The 12,419-nt window shown below is 38.2% G+C and overlaps 1 protein-coding gene across 2 annotated transcripts; it reads right to left on the bottom strand.

Moving 5' to 3' along the window:
* Positions 1–1,194: 1,194 nt before the first annotated feature.
* On the bottom strand, positions 1,195–4,143 carry LOC110544783 (olfactory receptor 4C46-like). Of its 2 annotated transcripts, XM_060388435.1 has the most exons (2): positions 4,130–4,143; positions 1,195–2,113 (listed from the first exon to the last, which is right to left on the bottom strand). In XM_060388435.1, the coding sequence occupies exons 1-2, from the start codon at positions 4,141–4,143 to the stop codon at positions 1,195–1,197; spliced, it is 933 nt and encodes a 310-aa protein (XP_060244418.1). The 2 variants fall into 2 exon arrangements, with proteins under 2 accessions (XP_060244418.1, XP_021486295.2); XM_021630620.2 differs by lacking the exon at positions 4,130–4,143 and having other exon boundaries at positions 1,195–2,124.
* Between the last annotated feature and the right edge of the window lie 8,276 nt (positions 4,144–12,419).

Raw genomic sequence — 12,419 nt, 5'->3', positions numbered from 1 at the left:
GATTTCTGAGTGGGTGTACTTGATTACGAAGGCTATGATTAATCTAATTTATCCATCACATCATTAGGTGTGATAATAGTAAAAAAATTACAAGTTGTAACTGTATTTATGTGCACTCAGTAGGATAATTTGCATCACTAAGTGTTGCAGCTCAGCCATTAATAGATAGCTCTGTTGAAATGTGTGGCAGCAACATGATCAAAAGCATGTCCACAGTGAGGAAGAAATCTATAAACAAATTTATAAATATGAATGCATAAACCACTTAAAAATAGAACACATATGAGAGGGGCGTAATGAAAAAGTTAGAGAAAGGAGAGGGAGAAAATTATATTTTAATTTTTAAAAAATTAAAAAAATATGGGTGGGCAAAATGGCTCAGGATGTAAAAGTGCTTTCTGTGCTAGCCTGGTAACCTACACAAAGGTGAAGAAAGAAGACAACTGCCACCACAGAAGACACTGACTTCTACAAAAGCACCACTGTAAGTATGCCCAACGCATAATAATAATAATAATAATAATAATAATAATAATAATAATAATAAATATAACTGAAAGATTTGAAAATAAGAAGAAAGAAGGGATTTTTGGTTAGGGAAATTGGAATTTTGGTATGATTTATCATTTGACTCCTACACCTAAATATGGAAGCAATTAAGAAATATTTTCAGTCAAAACTAAACAGATGCCCTGAATAATTCTTTAATTGTCAATCTCTTCAGTCTGTACTTACAGTGGGGAAATTATGTTGCACAGTAGAAAAATATCTATACTAAGTTATTAATTAGATTATGGGATGACAAAGGGTCAATTGTCAGAATTTAACTTCCAAAAGCATTTTTTGTGTCATTACATAACAGAAAACATTGAAGGAAAAAGCCAGAATTTTCTATCCTGAAAATCTCTATAAACTTAGTTCATCGGATCAGAGATTTTCTAGAAAAAGGCAAATATATTCAACTGTCAGGCAGTGTGTGTCTGTATGTGTGTGTGTGTGTAGTGTTTGTTAGAACAGTAAAGCAACCTAAATTGGGCTTTCCCAATTTGGGGCACTCATTTCTGCTTCTCTTTGTGTACTTCAAATGAGTAGCAGTTGTTTCTTCATTGAGTAAGTAAGACATTCATATAGAGATCATCTAAACTGTCCATTCCATTCTTTTTCCAGTCTATCTGAAGTCACATGATTGTGAGTTCATTTGTCATCTGACTGAATTTTTCTACTAAACAATTTCCAAATGGCATTTTTCATCTGAGCATTTCTCAAGGTGTAGATTAATGGGTTTAGCATGGGAGTTATCATAGTATAAAATATAGCAACTGCTTTATCAATGGGTAATGTAGCTGCAGGTCTCATGTACACAAATATGCAAGGCACAAAAAATAAAACCACCACTGTAATGTGAGAAACACAGGTAGAGAGGGCTTTGCGCCTTCCTTCTGCACTGTGGGTCTTTAGTGAGTTTAAGATGACCATGTAGGAGATGAGCAGCAGGAGGAAATTTAAGAGGCAGATGAATCCACTGTTGGCAGCAACAAAGAGGCCTAGAATGTGAGTATCTTCACAGGCTAGATCAAGCAAAGGGTTCAGATCACACATAAAGTGATCTATGACATTAGGGCCACAGAAAGGTAGTCCAATAATGAAAATAATTTGTATGCCTCCATGAAGAAAACCCCCAGCCCATGATACTCCCACAAGTAAGTTACAAAGTTGGCGATTCATGATGGTTGCATAGTGCAGGGGTTTACAGATGGCTACATAGCGGTCATAGGCCATCACAGTAAGCAAGATAACCTCAGCTCCTCCAAAGAAGTGTTCCCCAAAAACTTGGGTCATGCATCCATTGAACTGAATAGATTTTCTTTCATGCAGTGAATCAACAATCAGTTTAGGTGCATTGACAGAGGAGTAGCAGGCATCAATAAAGGAGAGATAGGCCAGGAAATAGTACATAGGGGACCCCAGCAACTGACTGTTCGTAATGGTAATCAGAATGAGCAAATTCCCCACCACAGAGAAGATATAGATGACCAAAACCACAGCAAATACAATTTTCTGCATGTGTGGGTTCTGTGTTAGTCCCAGTAGAATAAACTCAGTCACGTTGTTCCTGTATTCCATCTAGTTTATGAGACAGTTAGTTATATTTCCTGGAAAAAATGAATATCCTCATGTTTAAGTAATTTCTGTATTCTAATAATTAGTACTTTGATTATGTTAATTAATGAAATATAGCAAGATTATTTTTAATATTGCAGAAAGAGTTCTAGATATTTATGATTGTTTATGACTACAAAGTTGTCTCCTCAGTGAAGGTAGCTGAAAAGATTATGAACACGAGCAATGTTTGTTTATAAATACAATAAGCAATCGCAAGTCTGCAGAATTGTATGGGATGACTCAGAGCCTAAAAAGAGCTCAGATTCATAGAAACAGGTAAACACACAAAGGCTATTAGAATGTATAGTAGTTTAGTGCAGTAGACATCAAAGTGAAGGTTGATGCACTTGATTCATAAGGAATGGACAGCCAGAAAAGCTAAATCATGATCTGAGTGGAAGGACAGATAGAACTTGAGTGATAAAGAACCTTGGATACTAACATCATAAACTGAGCCTTGGCCTTGGCTGAAACAGACAGGCATTCCCTGAACAACAAAATGGAACAGAACTGATGTGAAGTGTTCAGGGGAAATAGTACTGAGGATTCGGTGAAAGAACAAATGATATTGTAAAAGAATCTATAATATGATCCTTGGTTGATTCATCAATCTCTGCAGGAACCCCATAGGCCTAGATTTTTTGGCTCTGTTGGTCTCCTGTGGAGCTCCTGTCCTCTCTAAGTCTTTCTATCTCCCCCTTCTAACATGAGATTCCCTGCACTCTGCTCAAAGTATGGCCGTGAGTCTCAGCATCTGCTTGGATACCCTGCTGGTGATGAAGTCCATAGGCAGTTCAGTCTCCATGGGGATCCCCTTGTAAAAGGAGCAGGGGCAGTCTTTGGCATGAACTCGGTTTCCTGCTCTTTCATCACCTTCCCTTGGAGGGGTGGCCTTATTAGGCCACAGAGAAAGAGGATCCAGACAGTCCTGATGAGAGCTGATAGGCAAGGGACAGATAGTATGGGAGGAGGATCTCCCCTATTAGTGGACTATAGAAAAGTCATAGAAAGCAAAGAGGGAGGGAGAATGGGACCAGGAGGAGATAAGAGGGAGCTACAACTGGGATAAAAAGTGAATGGATTGTAATTAATAATAATAATAACAACAATAATAATAACAATAATAATAAATCGAAACAAAAAAGAATCTGTGATATATAAGTCTGTGTGTTAACTCCAAAAGTCTGTGTTCCTGCACTGGTTTTTACTAAGTGCTTTGTACTTGATGGATGCTGCTTTAAATAACCTGTATTGTTGTTATTCTTTTATCGATATAAAGAAAAGAACTACTATCCATATATAAGAACAAAAACATTAAATGAAATTACTAAATACTGTGTATGTACTAAGAGTTCTTTAAACACTTACTAGTATAGTTCTTTATATACATAAAACAGGTGGTTGCCATAATTTCCCTACAAATATTCATATGTCTTTTTAAGTAATATGAAAACAGAGAAATTATCTTTCCTGCCTCAGGTAAGGAGAAAAATTGGAAGTATTACAGTATTTTGATTCTTTTCGTTATTTTAATCTCTCAATTTAAAGTATTATGCCCTTCAAATCATCCAACTGTATAACCCACATTGCCATGTAACACAGCTATTGGTTTACAAACTACCTTAGATATGCCTTAATGATTTACTTACTTGTATACTATTTCAGAAATAACTTCATTCGAGGCAAATTTATAGTCAAGCAGTATCATAGTCTTTTCATAATGATATATCTGACATTTCAATCACTAAAGCAGTGAGGATTGCTATATTCTCGAAAGGACTCTTTCGTCTTAGCCCATCTGTAAGTCATCCTTCTCATATATCATTATAAAGTAGAGGTTGCAAAACAATGTGAAAATGTGCTGCATCAATGGAAAGTAATCAATTTGAGAATTGTAGGCACCAAATGAGAATTCTTGTTATTCCTTTTGTGACCCAGCTTGACTTCATTTTCTGGAACTTGACACACTTGCTTCATCATCTGTTCAAAAATGAGAACAAGAATGGCATTGCATAATTTACTATGAGAACTGGTTAAAATTGGAAAGCATGTACTACTGGTCTGGGAACAAATACAAGGCCTTAAATTATTTATAAGCATGAAGATAAGTAGAACTGATAATTTGGGCAGCAATGGGGATAAACAATTAACCTTCCAATAAGCTTAAGAAACACCTTAAAACACTTTCAAAGAAGGCACAGATATGTGTCCTCTTGTTTTGTTTTATTCTGTTTTTATTTTATTTATTTATTTTTTAAGGCGGGGTTTCTCTGTGCAGCTCTGGCTGTCTTTGTAGATGAAGCTGGTCTCCAATTCAGAGATCTGCCTGTCTCTTCCTCTTGAGTGCTGTTATTAAAGGCATGCTCCACCACTGCCCAGCATTTAGGTGCAGAAATTTGTAATATCCATAGTACATAACCTCAGAATGAATCATTTGTGTTTATTGCCAGGCCACAGAGGAAGGGAATCAAGGCAGTCCTGCTGAGACTTGATAGGCTAGGGTCAGATGGTAGGGGAGGAGGGCTTCCCCTTTCTGTGGTTGGGGGAAGTGGGAAGGGGGAGGTGGAGGGAGGATGGGACTAGGAGGAAACAAAGGAGGGGCTACAATTGGATATAAAGTGAATAAATTATAAAAAGAATAGATTATTTACAAAGCTTATATTTACTCACTTAATATTCATTTGTAAGATTTTCACTGTGTGGTCAAGCCAAACCATGTGCTCAACCTCTGATTAGCCGTAATTGTTAAAAGAGGTATCACACTGTAATACAGTGACAGATGCACTAACCCATGTATTCATCTATGGTTCTCTTATATTCTGACATTAATTAAATTCAAACTACTTACCAAATGTCTTGAAAAGTTAGAATGAAGATGATATACTCTGTGACTTTATTCATAAACCTTGAAATATCAAACTCCTGTGGAAAAAGTCACATCTATTAAGCATGAGCACTGTTGAACTCAGGAGTGCTGTGATTATCCAGAGGAAACCTCTTCAGGAGAGGAACTTTCAACATGAAATGATAACATATTTGCAGATATCTAGTCAGCATGTATTAAATAGTATCTCCACAGAAAAATCTTTCTTTCTCTCCAAAAACCTAAATGTGTTTCACAGACAGTATAAGATTTAGGTCTAGAATGCATTCTTTTAATAAAATATGTAGAGATGATCTTTGATTTCTTATTCTGGTCATTCATCAAGGCAAAGGCTGCAAAATTTCAGAAAAGTCTCCAAAGGATCCATTCTACTCACAGTGGAATGTGACTTTGCTGTGGTTATGTTCCTTACAAAGAGAGAACATTTGTATCTTGTATGGAAAGTGTATTTAAAGGAGCTCCCATGAATTTCAATGATCTTGTTAATTGTGCTTTCTCTCCCAGGAATTAATTATCTCCTTTGATGGAAATGATCTATCTTAGAATCCAGGTCTTAGAAGATATGTGTGACTCACTCATTCTTCAGTGGGGAGTAGAATTCTGCAAGCATTGAGAGAAACCATGTGTTAGATCCCTCTCTAACACTATTTGGTTAAGAACACTGAATGCCACATAAGCAACAGTGTGTCCACCATGAATGCAACTTCTCTTATGCTACATATGACAAGGGCAATATATGTATTCTTACCAATGTGACATTATTTCTGAACATTTTAAAATAATAACTTTCTAGCCCCTTTCTCTCATATTCCTGGGTGCTTTGGATGTTTGTGGAATCTCTACAGCTCTCCATGTTATATTCATGTGCATATTATACTCATAGCTAAGGTTACTTCTCGGGGTCCTGTTTCATAACAAAAGAAAGAAAACCAAACCAAAACTAACCAAACAACTACAAAGAGGGGTTTCATGCTTATTCCTTTGTATTGCTGGTTATTATCTGACATCTGTCATTCATTAGGCTAATTACTATGGAATTATTGTGATTATTAGAACATGGTCTCATGTAGCTTAGGCTGGCCTTGTACTCAATGTGAAGCAGAATGAACTCCTGATCTTCCCACCTCTCCCTCCCAAGTCCTGAATTTTTCCCGTTATTTTTTATTACTTCAGTTAGGCCTTTGACAAGTTAAGACACACATATAATACATGCTGATTTCACCAGTGTATCTTTGGTTGTGGGCCTAGACTGTAAAGGCAGAGCCATCTCTCCAGCTCTATGTTTAAGCTCACCCAAACCCACGTTAAATCTAACCTTCCTACTAACTGCTTTCCCACATGTATGTCTTCTTCCTTTTCTCCCTCCTGCTTCTTTTTCTTCCTTTTTATCTTCCTCATTTTGTTCTTCTCCCCGTTCTTTCTTTATCCTTCCTCCTTTTCACCCTCATCCTCCTTTTCTTTCTCCTCCTTATCCTCCTCCTCCCTCTTCTTCTTGTGATCCGCTGAATTTAACTAGGGTTATCCAAGTAAATGTGGCAGTAAAAATATCCATTGGAATCTGGTGGGGTCATTAGTGAGTATATAACTGAAGACAATAACTCAGCATTCATCAATAGCTTACAGATCACCAAGCATGTTGGGGATCAATGAATCTCTCCCCACTCCATGACTGAATTCACACAGCCTGTCTTATACAAACCTAATGCAGGTAAATTAAGACATTCTGAGTTTATGATCACAATAACTTCATAGCCTTTCAGCCTATCTTATGGCTCTTACATTTTTTAGGCTTCCTCTTCAGCAATTTTACCTGGGTCTAATATGTGCTATGAGTATACTGCATAGGCTAAGAACTCAACTATCACTTATTTCCAGCACCTGCAATAGCAATAGAACTAAATTTACCACTATTAAATGAAAAGAGAACCTCTCTTATCAAGGCTCAGAATAGTATTTGTTTATGCATGTAAACATAGATAGCTATAATCACTTTGATTCTACTTAAATTTAGCAACAGTGGGCTTATGACCTCACTATTATTGGATTTTTTACCTGGTTTGCTGACACAGGCATACATTTTTCCTAAGGAGTAGGTTTCAAACCTACTATGATTACCCACATAGTAGCCATGCCCCTATTGCAAAAGCAGCCATACCTTTTGCCGTACACAGCTGGGTGAAAGCATAAATTTCTCTGCCCTACCAGCTTGAATAACACTTTCCAGACTCTTGTATACTAGTCAGAAAGGAGGCATCTTACAGTTCAGTTCCAACTTGATTTCTTTATGCCCTACAACCAAGCTGTTTGGTATTTTCAGGAATAAGGTATTACCAGGTGTTTCTGGTTGGTCTCCAGATACAATGCACTGAGCATATCTTCATCCCCAGAAGCTAGGCAAGGTAGTGCTACCAGGATGAAGCGATTCAAAAGCAGGCAATAGAGTTCATGTTAGAAACAGTTCCCCCTCTCCACTCATCGGGCACTTCATATGAAGATCAAGTCACCCATTGGCTACATGTGTGCAGGGGGGCTAGGTCCAGATGGTGAATGCTCATTAGTTGATGCCTCAGTCTCTGAAAACCTCCATAGAACTGGATTAGTTGTCTCTGTGGTCTTCTTGTGAGGTTCCTGCCCTCCAAGTCCTTCCAAATTTTACTCAACACTTCCACCGGACCCACAGAGTTCTGCCCTATGCTTGGCTGCAAGTTCCAGAATCTGACTCAGTCTGCTGCTGGCTAGAGCCTCCCATATAACAGTCAAGTTAGACTCTTGTCTGAAAGCATAGCAGAGTATCATTATTAGTGCCAGGGACTGGCTCTCTACCATGGGGTGGGTCTCAGTTTGGGCCAACTATTGTTTGGACTCTTCCTCAATCTTTGTTCCCTCATTATCCCTGAACTTCTTGTAGGCAGGATAAACTTTTGTCAGAGGGTTGTTATGCTCCTCCTTCCACTAGTTCTGCCTGGCTAAGAGAATGTCACTGCAGTATTTATTCCCTCACCACCCCCTGTAAGGAGTCTCAGCTATAGTCACAACCATATCACCCCAGGAGCCTACCCTGTTGCATGCCTCTACCCCATTTTGAGCTAGATTATTGGAGTTTTTTGGTGTTTAATTTCTTACGTTCTTTGTATATTTAGATATCAGCCGTTTGTCTCATGTAGAGTTGGTGAATATCTTTTCCCAACCTGTCGACTGCCATTTTGTTCTATAGACAGTGTTCTTTGATTTACAGAAGCTTTTCAGTTTCATGAGATCCCATTATTTATTGTTGATATCTGAGCCTGTTCCATTGCTGTTCTATGCTGAAAGTTGGCATCTATGCCAATGAGTTCCATGCTTTTCCTCACTTTGTCTTCTAATAGGTTTAGAGTCTCTTGTTTTATGTCAAGGTCTCTGGTCCAGTTGGACTTGAGTTTTTTGAAGGGTGATAAATGTGGGTCTATTTGCATTTTTCTACATGCAGAGATCCAGTTAGACCAGCACCATTTGTTGAAGATGCTTCCTTTTTTCTGTTGTATGGTTTTGGTTCTTTGTCAAAAATTAAGAGCCCTTACTTGTGTGGGTTTATTTCTGGGTCTTCAGTTTGGTTCCAGTGATCACTCTGTTTGTTTCTATGCCAATACCATGAAGTATTTATTCCTATGGCTCTGTAGTATAGTTTGTGATCAGTGATGTTGATACCACCAGAAGTTCGCTTATTGTTCAGAACTGCTGTGGCTATTCTGGTTCTCTTATTTTTCCATATAAAGTTAATGGTTTCTCTTTCTAGATCTGTAAAGAATTGTGTTGGAATTTCTTGGAATCTGTAGATTGCTTTTGGCAGGAGTGTCATTTTACTATGTTTTTTTTTCACTTTTATTTTAATTTTTATTAATTACACTTTATTCACTTTGTATCCCCCTATGGCCACCTCCCTCTTCAGTTCCCAATTCCACACTCCCTCCCTCTTTTCCACACATTTCTCTCCCCAAGTCCACTGATAGGCGATGTCTCCCACTCCTTCTCATTCTAGTCTATCAGGTCTCATCAGGAGTAGCTGTACTGTCTTCCTCTGTGGCCTGGTAATGTTGCTCCCCCCTTAGGGGTAGGTGATCAAAGAGCAGGCCAATCAGTTCATGTCAGAGACAGTCCCTGTTCCCATTACTATAGAACCCACTTGGACACTGAACTGCCATGGGCTACATCTGTGCAGGGGTTCTAGGTTATATCCATGAATGGTCTTTGGTTGGAGTATCAGTCTCAGAAAAGACCCCTGTGCCCAGATTTTTTGGTTCTGTTGCTCTCCTTGTGGAGCTCTTGTCCTCTCCAGGTCTTATTATTTCCTACTTCTTTCATGAAATTCCCTGCACTCTGCCCAAAGATTGGCTGTGAGTCTCAGCATCTGCTTTGATGCCCTGCAGGGTGGATCATTTCAGAGGCCCTCTGTGGCAGGCTCCTGTACTGTTCCCTGTTTTTTCCATCATCTGATGTTCATCCTCTTTGCATTGTTGTGTGGGATTTGAGCATTTAGCCAGAGTCTTCCTTCTTGATTAGTTTCTTTAGGTGTACAAATTTTAGTAGGTGTATCCCATATTATATGTCTAATATCCACTTTTGAGGAAGTAAATACCCTGTGGGTCTTTTTTGCTTCTGAGATATCTCACTCGGGATGATCTTCTCCAGTTCCCATCATTTACCTGCAAATTTCATGATTTTCTTGTTTTTTATTGCTGAGTAATAGTCCATTGTGTAAATGTATCATAATTTCTGTATCTATTCCTCAGTTGAGGGGCATCTCGGTTGTTTCCAGCTCCTGACTACTACAAATATAGCTGCTAAAAAATAATCCCTTGTATCCTATCTGATCACCATGGACTAAAGCTGGACTTCAACAACAGAAATAGCAAAAAGTCTACACACACATGGAAACTGAAGAACTTGCTACTAAATGACAGCTGGGTCAGGGAAGAAATAAAGAAATAAATTGAAATCTTCCTAGTATTCAATGAAAATGAAAGCACAACATACCCAAACTTATGGGACACAATGAAAGAAGTGCTAAGAAAAAAGGTCAAAGCTCCAAATGCCTACAAGAAGAAATTTGATGATCTTTTCCAGATCCCACCATTTACCTGCAAATTTCATGATTTCCTTGTCTTTATTGTTGTGTAATATTCCATTGTGTACATATACCACAATTTGTGCATCCATTCTTCAGTTGAGGGGCATCTGGGCTGTTTCCAGCTTCTGGCTATTACAAATAAGGCTGCTACAAACATGGTTGAACAAATATCCTTATTGTATACTTGAGAATCTTTTGGATATATGCCTAGGAGTGGTATAGCTGGATCTTGAGGAAGCGCTATTCCTAGTTGTCTGAGAAAGCGCCACATTGTTTTCCAGAGTAGTTATACAAGTTTAAATTCCCACCAGCAGTGGAGGAGGGTTCCCCTTTCTGTTTAAATTCTTTAGTTCTTTATATATACTGGATATTAGCCCTCTGTCAGATACAGGGTTGGTGAAGATTCTTTCCCAATCTGTAGGCTGTCATTTTGTTCTAAGGACAGTGTCCTTTGCTTTACAGAAGCTTTTCAGTTTCACGAAAAGCTTTATTGATTGTTACTCTTAGAGCCTGTGCTGTTGGTGATCTGTTCAGGAAGTTGTCTCCTTTGCCAATGAGTTCAAGCAGAAAGATGCACAGGGTATATACTCACTCATATAGACATATAATATAGGATAAACCTACTAAAATCTGTACACCCAAAGAAACTAATCAAGAGGGAGGACTCTTGCTAAAATGCTCAATTCCTATCCAGAAAGGCAAAGAGGCTGAACATCAGAAGAAGGAGAAAAGAGGGAACAAGTCAGGAGCCTGACACAAAGGATCTCTGAAAAGCTCTGCCCTGCAGACTATCAATGCAGATGCTGAGACTTATGGGCAACCTTTGGGCAGAGTGCAGGGAATCTTGTGAAAGAAGTGGGAAACAGTAAGATCTGGAGAGGACAGGAACTCCACAAGAAGAGCAACAGAACCAAAATATCTGAGCACAGGGGTCTTTCCTGAGACTGATACTCCAACCAAGGACTATGCATGGAGATAACCTAAGACCCCTGAACAGATGTAGCCAATGGCAGTTCAGTATCCAAGTGGGTTCCATTGTAATAGGAACAGGGACTTTCTCTGACATGAACTGATTGGTCTGCTCTTTAATTACCTCCCCCTGAGAGGGAAGCATCATTACCAGGCCACAGAAGACAATGCTGCCGCCACTCCTGATGAGACCTAATTGACTAGCATCAGAAGGAAAGAAAAGAAGAAGTCCCCTATCAGTGGACTTGGGGAGGGGCATGCATTCAGAGGGTGGAGGAAGGGAAGGACTGGGACAGGCAGAGGGAGGGAACCACAAGGAGGATACAAAGGGACTAAAGTGTAATTTATAAAGAAAAAATTGTAAAAAAATAATAAAGTGAGTACAGAAAAAAAAAAGAAGAACAAGAAATTTGAAACATCTCATTGAAGCAACTTAATGGCTCACCTAGAAACCCTAGGGAAAAAAGAAACAGACACACCAAACAGGAGTAGACAGATGGAAATAATCAAACTCAGGGCTGAAATCAATCAATTAGAAACAAATAAAACTTTTCAAAGAATTAATGAAACCAAGAGCTGGTTCTTTGAGAAAATCAACGAGATAGACAAACCCTTAGCCAAACTAACTAAAAGGCAGAGAGACACTATTCAAATCAACAAAATCAGAAGTGAAAAGGGGAACATAATGACAGACACTGAAGAAATCCAAACAAAAATTAGGTCTTACTTCAAAAGCCTGTATGCCACAAAATTTGAAAATCTAAATGAAATAGATAATTTTTTAATCATTTTTACTATGTTAATACTACCGATCCACAAGCATAGGAAATTTTTCCATCTTCTAAAATCTTCAATTTCTTTCTTCAAAGACTTGACATTCTTGTCATACAAAACTTTCACTTGCTTGGTTAGAGTTAGAGCAAGATATTTTATGTTATTTGTTGTTATTGTAAAGGGTGTTGTTTCCATAATTTCTTTCTCAGCCCTTTTGTGGCTGTATAAAGGAGAGCTATTGACTTGTTTAGTTAATTTTGTATCCATACAGTTTTCTGAAGTTGTTTATCAGTCATAATTATCATTCTTCAGTAGAATCTTGGAAGTCTTTTAAGAATGCGATCATATTATCTGCAAATAGTGATACTTTGGCTTCTGTTCCAGTTTGTATCCCATTGATCTCTTTTACTTGTCTTAATGCTCTAGGTAGAACTTCAAGGACCATAATGAAGAGACGTGGTGAGAGTGGGCAGTCTTGATTTTAGTAGGAATGTTTTAAGTTTCTCTCCATTTAACTTGATGTGG

This window comes from Meriones unguiculatus, chromosome 7 (assembly GCF_030254825.1).
Source record: "Meriones unguiculatus strain TT.TT164.6M chromosome 7, Bangor_MerUng_6.1, whole genome shotgun sequence".
Taxonomy (NCBI): Eukaryota; Metazoa; Chordata; class Mammalia; order Rodentia; family Muridae; genus Meriones; species Meriones unguiculatus.
This window is presented reverse-complemented; position numbering and strand designations above follow the sequence as displayed.